The 24869-nt window shown below is 41.3% G+C and overlaps 1 protein-coding gene across 10 annotated transcripts in view; it reads left to right on the plus strand.

Moving 5' to 3' along the window:
* LOC117446529 (band 4.1-like protein 3) overlaps nt 1–23990 on the plus strand; it is a 124786-nt gene extending 100796 nt beyond the window's left edge. For 4 of the 10 annotated variants that reach the window (XR_004552151.2, XR_011643200.1, XR_004552153.2 and 1 more), the window contains 12 exons: nt 44–193; nt 2235–2321; nt 3595–4956; nt 8300–8350; nt 9200–9544; nt 10180–10308; nt 16594–16653; nt 18036–18131; nt 18520–18600; nt 18707–18823; nt 18909–19006; nt 20080–23990. Coding sequence is in view for 1 of the 10 variants with exons in the window: in XM_034082750.2 (XP_033938641.1) it covers nt 44–193; nt 2235–2321; nt 3595–4956; nt 8300–8350; nt 9200–9544; nt 10180–10308; nt 16594–16653; nt 18036–18131; nt 18520–18600; nt 18707–18823; nt 20080–20085 (2484 nt within the window). In the remaining 9 variants the exon portion in view is untranslated. The remainder of the gene's footprint in view (nt 1–43; nt 194–2234; nt 2322–3594; nt 4957–8299; nt 8351–9199; nt 9545–10179; nt 10309–16593; nt 16654–18035; nt 18132–18519; nt 18601–18706; nt 18824–18908; nt 19007–20079) is intronic. The other 6 variants (XR_004552152.2, XR_011643201.1, XR_004552155.2 and 3 more) reach the window with 6 other exon arrangements.
* Nucleotides 23991–24869: the final 879 nt, after the last annotated feature.

Here is a 24869-nt window from a genome sequence, read left to right on the forward strand (position 1 = left end):
CGCTTCTTCTTTTTCCCCCCTCCTGTTGCAATTTCTCCTCCAGTTTCTGGATAAGTCGAAGGATGTTTTGCTGAAGCACCAGGCGAGCATCAACGAACTGAAGAAGGCCCTGAAGGAGCCCAACAGCAAGCTGTCGGTCCGCGAGAAACGTCTGTCGGGAACCTCCCCGACCGGCACGCCGGAGAGGAAGGCTGTGAGTAGAGTAAAGGGGGAGGGGGGCTTTGCGATGGTTAATATCTCAAGTCCAGTAAACCCTGATGCTTGACATTACATTAAAGGGCATTCATTTTCCCATGGCCGCTGTCCTGTTGAATTGAGGTTTTGAATGCCGGTTACGTGAGAAGCCTGATATGGTTGATACATTTCTGATCAGTGTGCGGAGGTCTTCGTAGGTGGGATGGTTCAAACACTACTGGGCTTTCATTAAGGAGGCCAATGTCTGTGTCTAGTGTCAATTCAAAACATACTCAACTTTGACTTTTGTCATTTTGTATCCATTTGACTCAAATTACCTAATAAACACACTTATTTCTAGATCTTTTACTAAACCTAACTACTAGTTTTGTTGTTTTCTTTCAATTTACGGCATTGCCAAGGTAGTTTAGGAGAACAATACATTTCCCCCCAGAACATGATTGAGAATTCACTTTAGTTGTATGGCAACGTATATTTTTAGAAAGGGTTGTAAACTTTATTGAAAAGTAAGCTCTTTTCATTTATGAATAATTGATCCAGAATAGACTGAATAATTCAAGCCAGAAGATATGCTGTGTGATTAGTGAAGGTATTTATGGCTATTCCTTTTCCGAGAGGCAGTTAAAACGTGCATCCCCGCTACTCACAGAAACAAACATAACAATCTGCCGTTTATTTTAAGAAAAGTGTATAATGAAGTCTCCCTGGTGAGACAGAATCATTCTGACAGTAGCTCAGAGGCACTTGAAGATGACTGACGGGCAGCACAGCAGGAGGCATCTTGATGAGATTAGATGTGTTTTCAAGATGTACCCAATGTGAGGCACTTGAGGCATAATTATCAGTATCTTTTTGTGTTTCCCTTGATTGCCCTGACAGGGACACAGTCTTTCTTTATGCCAGATCACAAAAGCTCTCAACTTTTGGGGTAATTAGGCTTTTGAAGTAAGAGCCCTGAGATTGTAGACGTTCAAATAGGATGGTTTTGTTTTTGTCAGTGACTAAATTGTCTTCAAGCAATCTCCCATCTGCTGTCTTGGAAAATCCGATTATGCCCATAGAATGTCAAATGTTGTCTGCGGCAGAAAATGTAATTTGCACCGTGTCTTATTCCAGGTATTATTCAGTTAGACTGACAGCCGAAGGCGGGGACATTCGCTGTGCTCTGAGATGCAGTTGAACTCATCCCGTTGGTGTAGTAACAGATATTTGCATTGCAACTTTGGTTTTGTGGATTTGTCAGTTCGTCTGGATTACACCTTTTCAGTTTGAAGTTCATTAGAAGGTTTCTACAGAATGACTTAAAGAGACAGTTAAATAAAACATATACATTATTACAATTACCGGTAGTGCTATCATTCATTGTTTTTGTGTGAGTTGCCAAGTGTTGTAGATCGGCCGAAGATGACTTCCAATGTATTAGAACAATGGTGCTAGGATTGTGCTGATCAAGGCTCCAAAAGATGTCACTTTGAAGAAATCATGACTCGGAAACTCAAGATTATCCTCAAACTATGTTGTGAACAATTTGTAGGAATGTAGGAACTGTTTTCTTTCCAACTCTCTACCAACTGTATCACCAAACAAAAGCTTGCATCTTCTCATTTGTTGGTGGGTGTAGTTTGGTAGAGATAAAATAGTTCCTACTTGCTCTCAACATGGTTTATTACCTTAAGTACTTTCTGGAAAAATACACTGTCATTGAGTTTTTCAAAGCCTCGTGCGATCTTCCATTTTGTTGGAAAGAAGGAAGACTTTTCTACGTCCGATATCTTCAACAGTTGGCAACTCACACCCAAACAATCTCAATGTATGAATAGCGAAACCGGTAAGAGGCAACATAATTATTTTAGATTAAAGGATGAACTGTCCCTTTTTAAAACCTATTAGCACTGATCCTTTCCAACTTTCCCATGTTCTCGTTCTTGCATGAAATTGCCTACTGTGAGTCTTACTAATTGACTTCCTCATTTCGAGTCTGAGCTCTAACAGCTTTTCTCCCTTTCCTTTAACTCTCTCCTCTGCCTCGTGTCGGCCAGTCGGCGGTCCGAGCCGCGGGGAAGGACCCTGTTAACAGCCTGTCTGTTGAGGGTTTCGTCCAGAAGACGGTGGTGACTTCACCTGAGGTTACATATCTCTCACTCTTTCTGTTTCATGTTGTTTATGGCATTTGTGGATTGGTGAAATGCACTGCCTTGTGTGCATCATTATCATTCATATGTCTATTTAAAGTGACACTGCCGGCAAAGACATTGTGTTTAATGATCTGGTGATTTTAGACATTTTAGATTTGACTTTACTTCAGTAACATGTCTTCTTTCAGAAAGGAAAGAAAACATGCAAAATACTAATTTAGGTCTTGTATATTTGCTTCTGTACATTTCTCCTCAACCTACCAAAAGTTGGATATGTAAAACCTTTAATACAAAACATTGTTTGGAACGATTCACCTGTAGTTTCTGCAAAATGGATAGACTTTTAGCAAGAAATATCCATCTCAGTTGCACATACATCAAACTATCCAATTGTGTCCCTATTCACACAGGGTTTTTGTGCCCATCAATCATTCATATTCAGATTTTTATAAAAGGTTTTTCCTAAAAACGTTGTGCAGAGGAATGCTCCATGACGACATGTTATAGATGTATGGAGTGATACAAAAATATACTCAACATCCCAGCTGTAAAAACCTCTGACTCTACATGTCAACAAAATGAAACAAGATTTTTGAACCAGGCTTAATCAAATGTTCAGATTCACATTAGCTCATATGTAATGCCTGAATCGCATATTTAAAACACCATTTTAGAAACCACTCAAACACAACACATAATTGCTTATTGTAGGCGATTAACCGGGAAAATATACGTGTTTATCTATTACCGTACTTTTCGGACTATAAAGCGCACCTGCATATGAGCCGCAGCAGCTAAATTGTCCGTCTGTCTTGCTCTCGTTCTGTCTCTCGGTTCCACTTTTACTTTGGCGCGCTACCTGTCTCACTCTTTTCCGGCCTCCAGCTTTTCCTGCTGGAGCCCGCCGCTTAAAGGTGGCGGGCGCGGACCGGTCATAGAGCCCATAGCGTTAAAGGTGGTTAATTTTACCTGTAAAATCCATAGATTTAGGAGGTTCCCTAGTGGCCGTCAGCTGTACAAAAAAAATGGGGGAAAAAGTCGCGGCTTATAGTCCGAAAAGTATGGTAGTTAAACCCTATTCACTTGGGGTATCTTTCCTTAAGAATAAATCCCCACATGCAATTTCATGATCATCGAACCGTCCCATTGTACCAGTTGAACATTGTGTTCCCTTTTCTGTGATTCAAATGATTGCATAGGTTTAATTATTTGCAGCAGCTGTGCTTGGCATGTCTAACTGTGTTTAATCTATACCAACATGTAGGGCTCTGAGGAGTGGGTATTGATTGAAAAACAAGAAACTTATCTACAGGACCAGGACTGGAAGGCAGAAGAAATGAACAAATTGGATTCTTCATGGGAGAAAGAGGAGCTGGAAAAAGAGATAGACATAACCAAGATGATACATAAGGAGGTAACAGGGTATGACAGCAAAGAAATGAAAAGCCATATTGATGAATTTTCATCAACCAAAGAGGCAGAGGAGTGCTCTGAGCCACGGCCGACTAACAAAAGTCGTTTTATGGTTCAATTATCTGAAAATGCAGACTTGAATCTTGACACATCTCAAAACTCTGACCCCAATGCAAACAATGATTTTGCCCCCGGCTCACGGCAGATGAAAGACCGTACAGCTTCGAAACCAAGGAAAAAGAGGAGACCCCAGAGCTTAAACCTGGGTATGCCTCCCGAGCTCATTTACGGGAACGAAAGCAGTGACTCTACTGACGAAGACAATAACGGCTCAGACTTGGACATCAGTCCAGAAAAAACCTCAAAAGCCGGAAATCATTGCGACCTATCGCCAGTGGAGATGGTGAAGGATGATCAGGGATCAGAAAAAGATGAGTCTTTCAGGGTATACAAAGACGACCAAGAAGATATATCAGTAGAGAGTGAAAACATGGAGGTAGAAGCAGAGCAGGTAAAGAGGAAAGTGAGTCAGGTTGGGCCAGCTGATATCGATATGGTGAATGGACCCGGAAAGATGGAGCATGATAGTTCAGTAGCGGGTGTTAAAGGGGAGTGTGGGATGAAGTCGCGAGGACGGGGTCTTATTGACAACAAAGATCTAGCTGAGGTAAAGCTGCGACAGGTCAGGACGCATGAGAGGAAGATCAGTAGTTCTGGGGGAGAGGATATTGAGGGTTTATTGGGAGACAGAGGCCAGAGAACGTCTCTCCAACGACTGTCAGGCAGCAGCTTTCAGTCAGAAATCACCAGGATTGTTCCCCTTAAGCCGGAGCGATCAAAGAGTGTAGCGTGTAAGGACGAAAGGGGCTGGGAAGAGCCCACGGGACTCGTCAGAAGAGAATACCGCTGGTCGGTGGATTCTCCGGAGGCGTCCTCTGACCTCTCCTGGACAGACTCCGCCGCCTTTCATCCTTCTTTTGCAGCAGATATGGAGGGAATCACTAGAGCAGAATATCCTGATGACAGCTATCAGTTTGTTAGAGGACCGACGGAGAGTCAGTCGTTCTGCTCAAAGATGTCAGCGCTTCACAAAATGACTCCCCCGGCCCCGCCAGTAAAAACACAGAAGGCCCGAGAATCTGGACTCATACTGCGGAACAGCCGAAACCCTGGCAGGGAGCCGAGTCTGGACGCAGCCAAGAAGAGACACTCGGTAACTCTGCTTGGCATCTGCTATTCAGTCATTGGAAATTAAAGCATCGCATGAGCTTCAGACAGACTCGCACGCCATTTTTATTTTTTTGCTGCGTTTTCAGTGACTTGAACTCATCCATCTTACTTCTTACGGAGCGGCACTTCTGCTCTGTCTTATTGCAAAATCTGTCAAAAAAGTTTTCCCAATTTCTCCCTTCTCATTGCCCCCCGACATGCACCACACTGTCTGGCAAATCTGTACAGCTCACCACTAGCTGTGAAATTTAACAAAAAAAAAGATAAACAAATCAATATCTGATGTTTTGGTTGTTGGTTTGTCTTCACCTTCTCTAACTTGTGAGCCTCAGATTTCTTTCCGGCTCACGTTGTTGTTTGTCAGAGGGTGGCAAAGAAAGAAAGGCGTACATATTATCATCGCTCTGATGATTTTTGGCATCTCTGTGCCACTTTCAAACTGGAAATACAAAAACAAACGATTTGTGGCATACTCATTTGAGAAAGAAAGAGGTGAAAGTGCTGCCATTTCTTTGGAATATACAGCTATTATTTCACAAAATTGGATATGCATAGAGTATAGAATTGGTTTATGCATACATAATTTAGAAACTGATACACTTGCATGACCAGGCTTTAAAAAATATCTCTCCCTCCTTCTGATTGGTGATGGTAAAGCATAAAACAGATGCAAAACTCCCCTCTGGATATGAAAGTAAGGGCTGATGTAAACACACTGGTTCCTCCCCAGCAGGCAGTGAGCAGCCAGATCTCACAGCTCAGTGCCTGCCATAGTCAGATTTGCTGCTTTCATTTCACTGTGTAGGAGCTTGCACGCTTTTGACACCAGAATGAAAGGAATTTGAAGTGAATAGACATGACAGCTTTCATCATTTCCCGCCTTTTCATCTGAGTCAAGCTCTTGCATATATTGGATTAAACAAGCATGAGAAGAGTTGTTGCGTAGCTCTCGGTTTGCAACCTCACTGGCGACTGACAATCATATCAAGATCAGATTGAAGTCGGGAGTGTGGGAAAATATGATATGCTCCTCCAAACTTGTGGACCCATTCAAACAGTCATTTTGACAGGCTTTGAAATGCACCCCGGCACCTTTTTATTGGACTTTTAACAATTTTATTTGACAATATTTGAATGCTCTCTTTTTTAAATTCAAGGTGACAAGGCAACACTTGGCTGCTGCTATGCTGGAAACGTGCTCATTATGCAGACTGCATGTTTCTCTTCTCTGCTAAATCTAACTAATACACTTGGCTGTGGATGTTGTTGTTGTAGTAAGCTCACCTCTTCTATGTCCTCTATTGCTGTTTGTTATGTAGAGTATTGCCTGAAATGTGTGCTGACATCCATTCGGACCTGACTGGATCTGAAATGACTCAGTTGGCTACGATTGGGTCTGGCTGAACTTCTCACCTAAACTTGGGTTTGAGTCAGTTTAAAATACACAATTAGCTGTTTTTGAATATGTAGCTAAATTAAAGTTAAACGATACGTTTGCCCTCACTTTAAATGCTATATTAATCTGAACTGTTTGGGTGTGAGTTGCTGAGTGTTGAAGATATCTGCTATAGAAATGTGTGTTTTCTCTCAAATATAATGAAACTAGATGACACTTGGCTTGTTGTGAACAAAGCAGCAAAATTACATTTGAAAAACATTACAGCAATGTATTTTTTCAGAAGTCAATACTAAAGATATCCCTACACCTAGTTGTGAGTAGTTTAAAGAAGGATACATATTTATTGCAGAAGGACCCTCTCATCTAGCTATCGTCTGCTAGCTATGGTTGGCTAGATATAGTCTGCTAACTAGTGTTGGCTAGCTATTGTCTGCTAGCTATCGTCGGCTAACTAGTGTTGGCTAGCTATTGTCTGCTAGCTATCGTCTGCTAACTAGTGTTGGCTAGCTATTGTCTGCTAGCTATTGTCTGCTAGCTATCGTCTGCTAACTAGTGTTGGCTAGCTATTGTCTGCTAACTAGTGTTGGCTAGCTATTGTCTGCTAACTAGTGTTGGCTAGCTATTGTCTGCTAACTAGTGTTGGCTAGCTATTGTCTGCTAACTAGTGTTGGCTAGCTATTGTCTGCTAGCTATTGTCTGCTAACTAGTGTTGGCTAGCTATTGTCTGCTAACTAGTGTTGGCTAGCTATTGTCTGCTAGCTATCGTCTGCTAACTATTGTTGGCTAGCTATTGTCTGCTAGCTATCGTCTGCTAACTAGTGTTGGCTAGCTATTGTCTGCTAGCTATTGTCCGCTAGCTATTGTCTGCTAGCCAATGTCTACTAGCCAATGTCTGCTATCTATTGTCTGCTAGCCAATGTCTACTAGCAACCCAGTCTCACGGCATTTCGTGTTATAGTCACGACATTTAATCTATTATTTTGAAATTCAGTTCCTGACCGACGCCAAAAAGGCCAGCTATTATGGAATTAAACAAATAAATAAAAACAAGGATAATTGTGTGTTATTGGTGAGTAAATAACAGTGTGTTATTTAGAAAATAATAACAAATTAGAAGGAAAAGATACAGATTTCAGTATCCTGAGGCTCTGAGCCCCATTTATTTTCCTCACAGACGACACAAAAGTCCGACATTATACGATTTAAAATAAAAACAATAATCGTGGCTTGATATTGAGTAAGAACATGTTTTTATGAACCACACATCTTCCGGTGTTCCAAGACCCGAACGGACAAAAATACGTGCTGCTGGCACGAAACATACTACCAATAGAAATACATTGCTTTTAAAATCGTTCTGTGTGACTGTAGGGGAAAATCGTGTTGGTGAACACGAATCAATAGATTACATGTCGTGACTATAACACGAAATGCCGTGAGACTGGGTTGCTAGCCAATGTCTGCTCTTTTCAGTTAGCGGTAAACAAAAATAGTTCCTTCTTGAAACTGCTTTAGTAACCAAGCCATACGTTTGGGAAAACAGACATTGCTATTTAGTTTTTTTCATGTATTTTCTTTGTGCTAAAAGCATCACAAGCTGAGTGCCATATAGTTCCCATGTATTCAAGAGAAGGCAGACATCTTTACAGCCAATATGTCAACATGCAGCAGCTCTCACCAAAGCATACTACATTGATAAATAGCACCACAGATAAGAGGACACATGTTTTCTAAACCTTAACATGTGCAAAACCAGTACCCCCAGTTTAGGTTGGTACTGAACAATCTTACCATATTTTCAGGATCCAGTCAAGCTCTGCTATTCAGATGTGTGTGTGTGTTGTGGCCTCTCTCAGTTCACTGACAACTTCAGCTTGTGCTAACCTTCAGATGCTCTCTCTGCTCTTTCCTCTGCTTCCCCCCGCAGGAGCCCGTCTCTACTCCTGCCATTTATGAAGAGCCGTTTGCTGATTTCAAGGTTATTCATTCACCTTCATCATGCCTCACCCATCTTCTCTTTTCCTTTCTGCATCCCTTACGGCTAAACTGCTTCCCTCCCTATAACTGACCGACCAGTTTCTACTGATATACAAAACATAGCCCGAAGCCATAACGATTTACGTTTGTTATGGTCACTGGCTACTCAGCTGCAGTCATCCATCATCTTGAGTGGGAATTTAATGAGTGGGTGGAAAACAAAATCCCGTATGCTTGTCTATTGCAGACATGATCCAGTTTTAACTGTGATGTAATTATCTCGTGTGTGTGTAATTAATGAGTGGCATTACTTACATGAGAGGCCTCAGGAGTTTCATTATAATCAAACGGTTTCCCTCCTCTTTGGATCCTGACCCCTTAAAACAGAGCGGTTTCATTTCTGATCCCGTGCTATGTGTTGAATGCCAGTACTTTATTTGTGTTTTATTTGCATGCTTGGTTACAACTGACCGAAAAATCCACAAAACTATGAAGTTAAGAATTACGTTTTTTAAAGTTTTCAGGCTAAGAGGCTAATTTCATTTGGTATATATATTTTCTATTATGCTCATTCATTTTATGCAATTTAAAATGTCCTTAAATACAAACCCTTTTCAGGCTCAAACTGTTAACTTTTCCTTTCTGACATGACTGCATGCCCTACAATACTGTAAATATTAATAATACACATTGCATGTACACTGACTCAGATTTTGAGTCCTCCATGAATCAAAGCAAACCCTCAAACACAAGGATGCCACTTCTACTCCATATCATGACATCTTCGCCATCCCTCCGCCTGCAGTGATATAACCTCAGAGTGGTGATCCTCTCTCTGTACCCGTCCCAGAAGGAGCTCGGGGACAGGAGGCCTCTGCCCAGATTAGCGTCAGAGGAGGAGCAGGACCGGGACACGGTGGCCTGCATGAGAGAATCCCACCTGGGCATCGAGCGTAAATATTCCAGCATGACGGTGAGCTCCACGTCGAGCCTGGAGGCGGAGGTGGACTTCACCGTCCTGATGGACCTCCACTCCGGATTCGAAGACTTCTCTAAGGGCACGTCAGAGCACGGAGAGCGGGACAGGCAGCCTGAGGTGTGCCGGGAAGATTTTGAAGAGACCTCCAGGTTCTACTCTGCCCGTCTGATGGGCTCCCGGGACAAGTCTCCCATAGAGGAGGGAACACATCACGAGGTAGACTGATGAACATACTGTGGAGGAAATATGTATTTGATCCCCTGCTGATTTTGTAACTTTGCCCACTTACAAAGAAATGTACAGCCTATAATTGTAATGGTAGGTTTATATAAACAATGAGAGTAAGAATATGAAAAATAAAATCCTTAAAAATAGAAATGTCTTTGTAAGTGGGAACACTTACAAAATCTGCAGGGGATCAAATACTTATTTCCTCCACTGTATTCGTCCTTCATCATCATCTTCATCATCCCCCGCTGGATTCACCCTGCCTTGCTGGACTTGGTGCCATAACTACGGCAGCTTTTTATATTATTTGTTGTTGTTGTTGTTGTTGTTGTATCATTTTCCATTGTTTGAATTGCATCACATCTGTTTATTTTGGTTCCTCGATCTACTTTTTTTGTTCTCCTTGTATTTTGATTTTATTGTTGTCTTTCTACTGGATTTCCCCTGCTGTTTCACCATCATTTGCATGATTCCATTAAACCAAACAATCCAATAAAAGTGTTTGTTCCTTGAAGTAAACATTGTTGAAATGCTTTGTTGTGAAAAATACGCTGTCTGCAAGAATTGCGTCATTTTCTTGTGAACAAATGATGACTTAACTCTACTGTTGTCGTTTCACACAGCCTCCCGTGGCAAAGAAAGAAGCCAGCGCTGTGAGTGCGGCCCACATCATGAAGAGGGCTGATAGCAAGAAGGAGACACACACAAATGGATCAGAGGCCCACTCCAACATCCTGAATGCCTCACCGCAGGTACAGAAACAATCAGAATAGTAGCAAAGCCTATGTCATACAAAGAGCTGCATAATTCATGAATATGCACATTGCATGTACTCAATAATAGCTCCACTGTTCCATCCTTTAGTGAGTTGTGACATTATATCGTGCATAATCCTGTTAGAAAATCAAAAATTCGAAATACTTGCGGTTAGGGTCATTAATAATGACCCTATACCCGTCAGATGAGATGGGCAATCATGCTCACATTCGTCATTTCCATTTTGAAAGGAGTTTCTAAAGCAAGAAACCCCTTTCAAAATCCCCCTTTGTGCATCTCTTAAACTTACTACAGTACCGTACTTTTCGGACCATAAGTCGCGACTTTTTTCCCCATTTTTTGTGTACAGCTGACGGCCACTAGGGGACCTCCTAAATCTATGGATTTTACAGGTAAAATTAACCACCTTTAACTCTATGGGCTCTATGACCGGTCCGCGCCCGCCACCTTTAAGCGGCGGGCTCCAGCAGGAAAAGCTGGAGGCCGGAAAAGAGTGAGACAGGTAGCGCGCCAAAGTAAAAGTGGAACCGAGAGACAGAACGAGAGCAAGACAGACGGACAATTTAGCTGCTGCGGCTCATATGCAGGTGCGCTTTATAGTCCGAAAAGTACGGTAGTTATATCTAGTAGGTTTCCCCGTTCAGAGGAAAGTACGTGTTGCACAATTTCGGACCCCCCTAGAGGAAGTTAGGTCCCCCCCCCACCACTTAAATCATGTATAGGATGATAGGAAACTAAATATTACAATATTGTGTGCAAATATTATATATAACATTTGCACACATCTTGTGTCCATATCTTTCTGTGTTGGTGGTCATGCCACACCGTGCACATGCATGCATGCGTGAGTCATGGTGAGATATCTGGATTCAGAGGTTGCTTTTTCTTTGCACAGCATGAAAGAAAGGCCAAATGAATGGGCTGTGATTTTAGTTTTTTTAAGCAGAGGTCAATCATTTGTACGGCCCTCGGAGGATGTTGTAAACATTGAAATGGCCCTTGAGAAGAAAAAGGTTCCCCACCCCTGGTTGAGAACAATTGTGTGGCACCCCCTTTTATTTTGATTGTTTTTTTTGTATGTACATCATATTTTAAATATCAATGCTGAAGCTAAAGTATTAGCAGAAAGGAAGGACAATACTCATCACAGGACACAAACAACAGACAAAAATAAGAGCTTTGTAGTCAGTTTTGATTAGCGGAAGACGCATGTTCCCTGGGCTCTGGTCGAATGAAGCCCAAATTCCCCAGACAGGGAGGACATAATAGCATCATCATGGAGTGATTGAAGTATTGACATTGTATTAATGAGGATGATGAAAGCAGGTGTGAATCCCATTCATCTCCGGAGGCAAAGCTTTGAGTGCCGGCCGACTGTCCCGCAGGTGCCTTATTAAAATGCAATCATTGCGTGGCTCTTTAGCAATGCGGCTAATGGTGTGCGGGAAGTCAGGCATCAATGGGGGGCCTTTGAAGTGTCAGATCAGTGTTAAGTCCAATTTCAAAGATGCCAGAGTGAGACGTCTTTGGCGGGGTGGACCAAACAAAAGTGTGTGTGTGTGTGCACCTGCAGCAAATGAAGGATGACATCATGGATAGGCAGACAAAGATCTACAGCAGTGACTCTGTTGAGCCAGCAGAGGGCGCTGTGGCATGTCTTCTGAGGCTCGACAGCAGCACAAAGGCTGGATGATGCCAACTGGCTGCATGACACTGACAGCCTCTGAATGTGGGCAGCGTTGTCACCAGACTACAGTAAAAGCAATGTTTTCATCTTGAGGATTACCTCGATAAACACTCAAGGAGTTTGCACATGCTGACACTGGTTTGATTGACACTCATGGCTATGAAATGTGTTGGCAATACACAGCCTTGTCTCTTACATAATGCTCAAGAGATTATACCATACGAGTATCTTGGGGGTGTTTTGACTTTATTACTTGGACTAGTTTGCTTTAAAACAATACAATTAGACAAGGTAGTAGATGTGGATTCAATAGGCTACATACATTTACAGAGGTCTATTCAGTTGCTCTAAAATGAGACTTTCCTTTTTTATAAAATCGTTTCAGATTTTGAATGGCTTGCGCAAAACAAATGTTTAGTTTATCTGATTTTAGTTTGTGAGTTGGCAGTTATAGGTACCGTCCCCCTTAACTGCTCTTTGCCGTGTTATTGACAGTGCAGTTTAGTTGTTTACTGACTTAATAACGCCACATTTTAGCATGTCACAGATAACCTCAGTGTTTTGAGAAAAAAATAATTGCAAGTAAACAAACTAAACCCAGTGCTGGAAGTACATTGACTCAAGTACGTACTGTGCAACTTTAGTCATACTTTACTTGAGTATTTCAATTGTATGTAACTTTTTTATTAGTTTCCACTATATCTCTTTTTATTCTACTGTCTATTTATCTGACAACTATAATTTAAATGTAGGTCAATATTTATGTAAATATCAGTTAAAAATATGCATTATTTTTCATTAAAGTTTATTAGGTTAGTTGAAATTAGCCCTAATTGAGACATCATTCAAATGCTGCTTTGATAAATAAATAAATATTATTCCAATCAAATATATAATATTCTAATTTACATAAGTAAGTGTATATTTTGATTCTAATTATTCTGTACTTTTACTAGTAGGAGTTAGAACGTCAGACTTTAACTTGCAATGGAGTATTTGTATACTATAGTTAAACTTTTACATATATATAAATATCTCTCCCACCGCAAACTGAGGCTGCAGCCACACGAGGACGATGATGGTCGTATCTGCCACACGAGGCCGAGAGGGAAACGCAGATTACGGGTCCCCAGGTGGGTAGATGTGCGGACGAAACGCTCTGGGGGGCCAAACGGCTCCGTAATTACGCCCTATAACGATAATTTCCTGCTAACGATGACGCAATAGCCCCAGTGTTTCGAGCCAGGTCCCGGTGTCTCGCAGACAGCGCACCCAGCAGGAGCTTCCAGCTAGATGTGATCGATATGGACATAAACGCGAGTGAAATCTAATCGGACAGGAGAGGAGACACGCAGCTCTGCATGATAACCTGCAGCTCCGCCCGCTGTGATGGAGCGATGAGCGGAACACAACACACACTTCAAGCTAGATCATCACCCTTAGCTATTTTAAATACCTCTCAAACTACCTAGTTATAAATATGTTTATCTTTACTGTCAGGTCACTTATTACTGGATCAGCAGCTGCATGAGACCACGGATACTGACGGGCTGTCAGGAGAGGGGGAGGAAAAGAGAGGCTGCGTCCTCCGTGTATTATTCTTATATTATTATATAGAGTCGTTATTCATTTGTTTTAAAGCTCAATAAATAACAAAGAAGACGTTTGACCGGCACTTTTCTAATTTTGTCCGTAAGGTTTAAACTTTAACGGACATGTTGACCGTCGAAGCTCCACCAGGTGGAGTCCACCTCTGCTTCTAAATCCAGCACGGAGAATAAACAGAAGGGCAACCATGGCAACCATGCATGAGCGAGAAGTCTTCTTCGCCGCTTTTGGTGTATTTTGTGGCAGAAGTACAGCGCCACTTACAGGCCCGGCATACGTACTACAGCGTCTCCAGCGTCTTTGAGCTGTCTCGTGTGGACGGACACGTTTCTGGTGCCTATTGCGTGTGGGCGGAAGACTTTTTTTATAACGATTTCGGTGCGTTTCCGTTATCGTCCTTGTGTGGCTGCAGCCTGAAGCTCACCCACAGACATGTTGTTTCCTGCTTGTGCTTCCATAGACAGGCATTGTGGCTTTTCACCACAGGTAGTCCTAATGACATTAAACCCTGTCAGTGAGCCAGCATCCTCATCAATAACACTTTGTCACGGCAGACATTTTTGCTCGTCATGTCGGTGAAAGCCCAGGTGAAACAAATGTCATTAAAGTACGCTTGGTTTAGTGTCTCAGAGAGCCATGACAGTGAGCCAGCATCCACAGTAGACCTTTTCTCACACAGGAGAATCAAAGGTGGAGATATTGAAATGATTGATGGCTGAATTCTATTTGTCTGCTTTGATTTCAGGTATGCTTGCTCTCTGTTACTCTCACGAGGCACTTGACAGAAAAGAGACAATGTCTGCTGTGAACAAAGTAACTGGTGTGCAGTCATTATTAAAGTTATGCTTGTGTGTAAACATGATATAATTGAGATTAGAGTAAAATCCAATCAGACAGTGCAATACTGAATAGTTGTGTTGATGCTTCTGTTGATGCTTACTTTTCTCCCACAATGCAATGTAATCTTACTTGATAAATGTAATGTGTCTTTCTAAAGTTGAATCAAGCCCCCAGGAAGTGCGACAGACTTTTATGCAAAACTTTACAGTGGCCAAACGGCGGTACTACAACTTCTGTGTCAATCCGTGACTTCATTGGGCCCGTAAAATACTTTTTGCCATTGACTTACATTAGGAAAGAAATGTCTGTGAATGAGCGGATACTTTTGTTTAAAACTGAATAAACTTATTTAAATCATTAGGGTTTAAAAGTTTTAAAATGTGTTAAAAGACTAATTCAGAGTTATTTTGAAGTTTCCTTAGGCAAGATACTTAACCCCAAATTGCTGCTGTGGACACATCTATTATTGAAGTGTTTGTAAGTCGCTCTCGATAAAAGCGGCAGCGATATGACCTGTAATGTATTGATGGAAAGTTCCCAAAACCAATCGCGGTGCCATTAATTCCCTCACTCACCTGGAGGCTGAACATATCTCAGTTCTCGCACGTCTTGCATACTTACCAGACCTTTCCTCCTTTGAGCCTGTTTGGGATGCTCAGGATTAGACCCCGGCCACACGAGGACGAAAATGGTCGTTTGCGTTACTGTTTAGTGTCATATAGACCGTTCGGCCACACGAGGACGACCGAATACGGCACTAAACGACTGCAGAAACGATAACGGGTCCCAAGGTGGATAGAACGGCATACGCAACGCTCTGGGGGGTCCAACGGCTCCGTGTGTACGCCCTATACGATCATTTTCTGATAATGATGAGGCAATAGCCCCGCCTCTCCCCACCTCTGCTGCTCACCCCCGCGTCAAAGTAAACTGCAAACTGAATTCAGATTATTTATCTTTCTCTCGATATGGACCTAAACGCGAGTGAAGTCTAATCTGACAGGACGGAGACACCTCTCAAACTCCCTAAACTAGTTATAAATATGTTTATTTTTACTGTCGGCCGGGTCACTCATGACTGGATCAGCTGCTGCATGAGACAGACACTGGCGCTGTCCGAAGAGAGGGAGGAAAAAGAGAGGCTCCGTGTATTTTATTATTATGTTATATAGAGTCGTTATTCATTTGTTTTAAAGCTCAATAAATAACAAAGAAGAACTTTGACCGGCACTTTTATAATTTTGTCCGGAAGATTTAAACTTTAACACACGTTGACTGGCGAAAAACTCTGCCCGGTTCCCTCGGCCCCCACCGTGGAGAATAAACAGAAGGGTAACCATGACAACCATGCTTCTTCGCTGCTTTTGTGGAGGAAGTTACAGCGCCACGTACAGGCTCGGCATATGTACTGCAGCTTCTCCAGCGGTTGGAGCTAAACGGATCGGTCTCGTGTGGACAGACACTATCCGGTGAATATTGCGTGTGGACGGAAGCTTTTTTGCGATTGCGTTAATCCTATGCGTTTAGCCGTTTTCGTCCTCGTGTGGCCGGGGCCTTAGTGTGCCCAACACTAATTCCAATTCCTGCCAATACCCAGTTACTTTGCACAGCCATTAACCACTCGACAGGCCAACCTGATGAACTCCATTGTGTAGCGCTTCATGTGGTCACACCAGATGACTGACTGTTTGTGTTGTCTTCAGGCTAAGAAATGCATTTCTGTAGCCTGAGTCATGTGGAATCCCAATCAATGTCTTCTGACATTAAACTGCACATTTTCGATTAGCCTTTATTGTGAGCAGCCCGAGGCACAGCTGTGTAATTATCACCCTTTTAATCAGCATCTTGATGAGCTGCTCCTGTCAGTAGATGGATCATCGTGGCAAACGAAACACTCTAAAGTAGAGAGTATCATGTATCGTGTGTGCATAGCAACTGTGTGTTCATATTTTCAGCGTAAAGCCATTGTGTCTGCCTTATAACTAATCACTGATGTCTTTACTATTCTGATTGAAGTAATGCTTCTTTGATCCCCTATTGTATTTCTTTAATGTCGCTTGACTTTCGTCATCTTAAGAATTGAATAAAGACTCTGCCCACCCACGTCTGTTCCTCTCTCCTTCAGAACCACGGAGGCGTCAGCCCGAGGGAGGCTCCTGCTGCCCTGAAAGAAAATGGCTCGCCTGTAAGTATCTCACAGAAGAAATGTGTGTGTGTGTGTGTGTGTGTGTGTGTGTGTGTGTGTGTACACAAGAGCACAGCAGATAAATAAACGGTGCGCCATTGTGCTGCCGCTGTCTCCCTTTGTAACCTTGACCTTTACTTCATATCCTTCTGAAAAATTGTAAACATTTTATGTGTGTGTGTGTGTGAGAGCCAATTGTTCACAGGACGTTGCTATAATACTTGTATTTGATGTCATCAACATGTCTCAGTTTTATGAGACAGAAGATGTGGATGTCAATGTTTGAGATGAATGTGTGCTACTACTAGTGTTGGCAATAACAATGATTCCTCTGATTATCTTTGATATTTGTTCGCTTTTATTACGGGGAAATGTAACAGAAAGGTATGTGCAGCAAACCTGTGTGTGGTGCCTTGAAGGTAGAGCTACCATTATTTGAATTATTTTGATAAATGTTTAATAGTTAAGGTTACTTTTCATGTGAAGCATTTAGAAAATGCTGTTTTCAACCTCTCACATATGGATATTTCCAGCTTTTCCCGTTTTTTATTTTTATCATATTAAACTGAATATCTTTCGATTTTGGTCCGATGAAACAAGACATTTAAAGAGGCCCTAATATACTCTTCCTGTGGTTTGTTATATCGGTATTGTCTGCAAAATCAGGAGAGGACTCTTTAAAGTAGAGACACTGCATACTGATATACACCTGAACATCAGCAGGAGAGGACTCTTTAAAGTAGAGACACTACATACTGATATACACCTGAACATCAGCAGGAGAGGACTCTTTAAAGTAGAGACACTACATACTGATATACACCTGAACATCAGCAGGAGAGGACTCTTTAAAGTAGAGACACTAAATACTGATATACACCTGAACATTAGCAGGAGAGGACTCTTTAAAGTAGAAACACTACATACTGATATACACCTGAACATCAGCAGGAGAGGACTCTTTAAAGTAGATACACTACATACTGATATACACCTGAATATCAGGAGGAGAGGACTCTTTAAAGTAGAGACACTACATACTGATATACACCTGAACATCAGCAGGAGAGGACTCTTTAAAGTAGAGACACTACATACTGATATACACCTGAACATCAGCAGGAGAGGACTCTTTAAAGTAGAGACACTACATACGATATACACCTGAACATCAGCAGGAGAGGACTTTTTAAAATAGAGACACTCCATACTGATATACACCTGAACATCAGCTGGAGAGGACTCTTTAAAGTAGAGACACTCCATACTGATATACACCTGGACATGAGCATAATAGGGCCCCTTTAAAGTCATCATTATGAGTGTGTGTGTCTGCAGTGTGTTCCTCAACGTGTGTGTTGCCCCTCTAAAATACTCCACAGGTAAAAGCTGCGACCCAGGAGAGGGACTCTGTTGTTTCCCCGCTGACCATCACAGCTGAGAGCGTCACCACAGCAACCACAACTCAAGTTACCAAGGTAACACCTTATCTGTTCTCATGGTTACAGTCTAATGTCTGGAGCTTGGAGTTAGCCAACAAACAATCACAATCAAATGATCCCTTCATTACAATGTCAGCCTTTAAGGGCAATTTTAATGAATGAGCTTTTGTTTATTTCACACTATTGATCACTTGTTGTGGGAATAGATGACCAAATAACACTAAAAAAAATGTTTTCATAACAAATTATGCATAAGAACACAATCTATATGTTGTTACACAATTTAATGTAATGCCATTGTACGAAAACACACTGTCTTTACTGAGACAATAGATACGACATGATACATTATGTTATTGAATGATAACCTTGATTAAACATTTCATCACTTTTTTAATTCTTTCTATCTGAATACTTTTCACAGACTGTGAAAGGAGGTTACTCAGAGACAAGAATCGAGAAGAGGATAATAATCACAGGAGACGACGATGTGGACCAGCATCAGGTGAGGAGGAGTGCAACAGAGATAAGGCACAATTGCACTGTGCCTAAAGTCACAAGGCAAATCATGTGAGGTTTCTGACCCCTGTGTGGATGCTTCGTGTCCCCAGGCCCTCGCCATGGCCATCCAGGAGGCCAAGCAGCAGCACCCCGACATGCTGGTGACAAAAGCTGTGGTTATCAGGGAAACAGAGTCTCCTACTGAGGAGATGCAGCAGCACTCAGAGGTGCGTGACACCGACAGTGTTCACAGTCTGGTCATGTGATCAGAGTGCAGGTTACTAGATTACTACGCTTTGTTTGCCTGGTTAGATTGCTGAATGGGTTTACTGGACATAGGCCCTCGGACCAGAGGGGACAGAGGGACCCTCGCCCAGAACCTCTGCTTTATGTGGGTGCTAACATTTCATGTAAGAATGTGAATGAAGTGATTACCTTGGGCAGCAAAACAACTACAGAGAAGCAAGACACTTACAAAGAAAACCCTATGAGGAGACGGCATATTCTAACAGATATTCAAAAGATGTAGAGATAGGAATACAACAGTGACAAAGAGACACACAATGACAACAAAGACATGTGAATGACCACAAAGACACAACACACGTACAAGGCGTTACAAAGACATTACAAAGAGGACACAAAATGAACACAGACACACCAAAGAAGTACAAATACACACAAAACAACGACAAGGAGAAATAACATGACCACAAAACGATAATAACGACAATCATAACTTGTACAAGGAAACGAAGAGAATACAAAGGGTCACAAAACAACTGCACCGATACAACATGACTTAAAGTGGTACCGGAAAGAGAGGGCAGGGGGCTTCAAATACAAACAAATAGATAAGTGAGATTATGGGCCATTCACACTGGGCCATGCTGAGCACAACACGATGCCAAAGACATGCAAAAAGACCTTATAGACACAACACGACTACAAGGAGAGGCAACATGACTACAAAGACACACAAACCATGTTCAAGGAGGCACACACATACTTAAATAGATGCAACACGACCTTTATAGAGACGCATAACAACTGCCACAAGACACGCAATGACTGCAATGATTCAAAATGGCTCGAAGTGACACAACAAAAAAGTTACTCAAAAGACCACACACTTTTAATATAGTGTCTAATCTATGTAGGAGTAGTCCATCAAAGTCAAAGTCAACTTTATTGTCAATCTTTCAGTGTGTGTGTACAGACGGAGGGATCGGAATACCGTTTCCCACAATCCCGCATACAAAAACAAATATATATAAACATATGTATGCAAATATGTATACACCTTTATACACAATAAAATACACATTTATACATATGCACACATTAAGACCTACATAAAAGCTCAACAATCAATATATACACAATAACAGTCACTTCAATATCTTTGAGTGTGCATTGGTGAAGAGCCTTTCCACCTCTCATCTCCCTCCATGTTTGACTGATGTTGATGTCTCTGTTGCAGTCCTGATCGGCCATGAAGGCTCCTGAGACGGGGGGACAGGAGAGGGTCCCGTTTATCCCCTGGCCCACCCCTCAGACACAAGGACCCTCCACCCAGCCTGTGTAAAAACACCAACACCAGAACAGTTCCTCCTCCACTCCTGTACCCTTTAGACGGACCAACTGTGACACCGCTTGTGACCCGACCCGACCCTCCACCACTTTAGGGAACAGGAAGAATCCGCTATTGGATGATTTACCACTTGGTTCATCAAGTCACGGCTGTTTTACTTCAGCTCTGTTGTCGACAAAAACCGTAGTTGCATTTGATGTCATCTTGATATTTGAATCAATCAACCCAATTCCCTCAAAAATGGCTTCTGTCACATATCGTTATATGTAGGTATAACAGCATGGGTGTATAAAGAGAATTGGATACCAACACAGACTTGACTCGAGAACAGAAATACTCGGATCATCCATGGATCTTACAGCATCCCCGTGTTACAACTTCTAGGCCCTGCTTATTTATATTGATTTATCGATAAGGGCTAATCAGTGTTCGTCCTGTTTTTATTTACTTACTAAAATCCCAATGTAAGTCAATGAGGGCCAAAATGACATCACGGACTGACACGGACATGTAGTACCACCGTTTGGCCACTAGGAAATTTGCTTCCACGCCTGGTCGCTTCTTGTATTAGAGCAGAGGGAAATGACGGAGACAATGCTGGTGGTGGGGTGAGACGGGGAGGGTGGTGTCAGGCGGCCTTTTTGCTCGACGTCGCCACCTCCTGGCTGTGACCTTCAGTATAATCAACTGCTGTCTTATTAGCTTTTTACATTTTTATCTATAGAGGATCTAATTTATGTCCAGTGTTTGCTTGTTTATGAAATATGTATAATATCAGATGACTATAATCTGCATGATTCAATAAAAAAAATAGCAGAGGGAATGAAAAAAATAAACCACTTGTCCACATTTGAAATCCATAGAAAGATAATGGGACTGAACTGAAACATCCCTTGATGGACACATGGAGGAGACGGACAGTTGCGTAACACTTCAGTGGACAGCTGGGACAATCACGGTCCACGTCACATTCAGCGTTCCCGCTTTCATTTTGACGTCTATTTGCCATCTACACTGAGAAATGCTGGTCACATGTTTTGGGCAAAGTTAAAGGATTTTTAAAGATATTTTAATATAAATAATGTTTTATCTAATATGTGTTGATACGTCCTAATTTGCTTTTACTGACTTCCATCTTGAAACAGAGACTGTAATGTTATTATTGTGCTTTTGGACGTTGATGTGTTGATGTGTGAGACATACGGAGGGGATACAACAAAACGGAGAAGTAGGACTTTTTATTTATTGACAATTAGCATTTTTAGAATTAACTTATTTGTTGAAATGTCGAGAAAAACTTCAAAAGACAAACTTTGAAAAGTCAAAACAACTAATAAATCAAAGATTCTGGCGTTGGATACATTATTAAAATGTTGACTATATTCTGGAATTGTAAAACTTCCTCCTCATTTCCCCCTTGGCCCTTATATAATACTCTTCTGTAGAAACCTCTTTATTTAAGAGCTTCATTAAAAGTTGCGTTTCACTGGAGAACCTACAAAGTTAATCACAGACCCAAAACTTGTAAAAATGGTGATGTTGTGAATGAGAAATGCATTGAATTTGGTTGCTTATAATAGCAGTTTTTAAACACCAAAGGAAATGTATGTTACCGTTGGATCCACAATCCACACCGCCTAAAACGTTCAAAACCACAAGAAAATAACAAGGGTACTTCTTTTGTGTTCAGTTGGATTAACTCAATTTAAGTTATGGTGTATGAGTTGTAATGTATTTATAGGAGTGGTGAATGTGAGGCCTGTACTTGTTCTCCCTGTTCCCCCGACAGACAAAGCCAAGACTTCATAGCGTGACCTAAACGAAGCGCCGTCTAACCCTGTTGGCTGTCACACAACTAGTGTTGCAAAATTCCGGGAATTTTCCAAGATGGAAACTTTAACGGGAATTTATGGGAATAAACTGGGAATTTTCTAAATTGAAGGTTGGCTCTTTATAGGGAACTTACATATAGTTGGGGAAAGTATATTTTAGCATAATCTTGACTAAAACAAACAGATGCCATTCAAGTACACTTGAATATATCCATGCCATAGCACACTGCTTACTGCATGGCTATTGGGACCACACCCCCTACAGCAGTGTTTCTCAAACGTGTTCATACCAAGGACCACTTAACCAATAAAAAAACACTCGCGGACCACCTAACTCCACAACTGTCCAAACACACATCGTTTTTCTAGAACAGATGACAAATCGCCTGAAAATGGTACAAACAGGTGGCAACATGTGTGACGAAGGTGTTGCACTGGGCTATATCATGCAATCGAAAGTGAAACGTAACCTCACTCCATTGCGGAGATATTCCCGCGAGAGTGCGGAAAACTTAAATTAACTTTAAATAAAATACAAATGTATTTAAAATGTGAAATGTTACCAATATACTCACGGACCACTCGGGGGCACTGTGCATTCCTCCATCACATGCACAGATGAGTAATATTTAACTCAACATTCCTGTTTTCGTTCTTCAATGAAACAAATAATTGTTCAATAAAATAATGAAATCAAATCAAATGTAAAAACAAAAACATATTTTTTAAATCTGTTGAAATGTTGTGTTTTTTGTTTAATTTTGCATCGAATATTTCCAAAATTCCCCAGCTTAACTTCCCATGGAAACCTTCCGGAAATGTTCCGCCCCTTTGCAACCCTACACACAACACATACCCTGGATGACCTTTAATAATATACTATGCATCACTTACCATACATAATAACCCCGTGATGGAGCCTGACCCGCTTTAGCCGTCATTGTTAACTTCGTGCTACTGCTAACCGAAAGGCAGTGCTTGTGAGATTTTGCAATAAGCAACCATTATTCCATCCTCTGTCCTCTTAAGGGAGAAAACTGTGAACTCTCATGTGTAACCAAAACCTATAACGCAGAGTTTGTGATATTAAAAAGGAGCTTTTCCAACACTTGTGACCATGGCTTTGTCCCCCCCCCCCCGTCGTCTAACCCCCCCAAATCCCCCGACCTCAAACTGTCGCCCTGCTGATGATGTGTCTGAGGAAATGAGATTCCCCAAAACTGGTTATTTGCATATTCTATTTTGTTTCTGGTCGTATGACACTGGACTGTTGTGAAGGCATATTTTTTACTGTAAACCTGTGATACTCAACTTAGCAAACCAAATCTGGCCCCCCATAGGATCCCCATCGACCAATTATAATTCAGAAAATAGAGAAAGCGATTGACAGTTGTAATTGTATGATGCTTTTAATATACATTTGGAACAATAGTGCTCAAATTTGCATCTAAATTGATCAAAATACTTGTTGTATTCATACAGGGATAAAAAAAGCTACCTTGCCCCAATATTAACAGAAGAATATGTTAAATTCTTGTAAGATATTGGATTTATTTGTGATTTTGGCCTAGTGTCAACCCTGCTAAATGAATATTGTCAATTTTCAAATAAAGCACTTCAATGAAAGAAGAATACAATTTGTATCAAAACCACATTGTGTAATGATTTGAAAAATGTAATTGTTACATTTCATTATTTAATCATTAGGTTATAAACAGCTTGAACACAACATGTACAACTATTCCCAAATATAATGTATTAATAATGCTTGATGCTTTGATGGTAACATGTATTTGTGTTGGTTATTACATGAAGCATGTGTTATAATCATGAAAAGGAAGTGCATTTCCCACCTTTTGTAAAAACAACTGCAATATAAGATCCAATATGTCCAAATGCAAGTGTATTACATATTGCATTCAAGCTGTTTACTTATTATGTAATGTGGTGTAATTACACAATGTGTTATTTTTTAATACATTTTAATATTTGTTTATGATCTAGCCCCTTGTATCCTGTCATTTTACAAAAGTGGCCCCCGGGCGAGTTGAGTATCTTTGCTGAAAACAGATGGGTGTAGTTCTGTACCGATGGATGAAATGACTGCATCATGAGAAGCGCTGTGTGTGTCTGGTGAGGTGGTGAATTGAAGGGTGGAGGGCCTATATTTATGTATAATATCCATACTTCTGTGTATAATCTGTAAAGTCTGTAGAATCTAAGCAGGAGAAAGGAAGTGTTTTATAGGGGGAGACATGAGGCAGTCGGTGTAATCCCACTGCAGTAGAAGTGACACATGAATGGGTGCCTTATATTGGGAGTCGTGGTTATGGGGGGAGTTTTCAGCGCCGTTAATCAACACGACCTCCCCTCTCAGTCCAAGGTGTCTCGAAAGTGATCTACTGTCTTGTAAAAGAATGTGACATTTAGCGTAGAGACGGAATAAGTATCTTGTTAAGCGAGATGAAAACATGTATTGGCCCCATTAGAAAACCAGCATAGTTCAGGTAATTTATTTTCTCCATGAAGAGCATCAAACCGCTATTTAGCCTCCACCTTCAATTCTCCACTGCCTTTTGCTCTACATTCCCCTAGTGCTTGGTAGTGTGTACTTGCTGTATTTGCATTCAGTCTAAATGGAAAACATACATGCATAAATAAATGTCTCGGTATGATTCAAACAATGTCTCTGACTCTGGAAAAAAGGGAGAGGGATTTGATCCATAATGAATGTTACTACTACACGTTAATAATTGATCACATGCAATAAAGGGTTGTGATGTTTTTTTATATGGGATCAATGTATGTAGTAAATCAAAAAGGATTATTACATTGTTTTGCACTGCC

This window comes from Pseudochaenichthys georgianus, chromosome 5, assembly GCF_902827115.2.
Source record: "Pseudochaenichthys georgianus chromosome 5, fPseGeo1.2, whole genome shotgun sequence".
Classification (NCBI taxonomy): Eukaryota; Metazoa; Chordata; class Actinopteri; order Perciformes; family Channichthyidae; genus Pseudochaenichthys; species Pseudochaenichthys georgianus.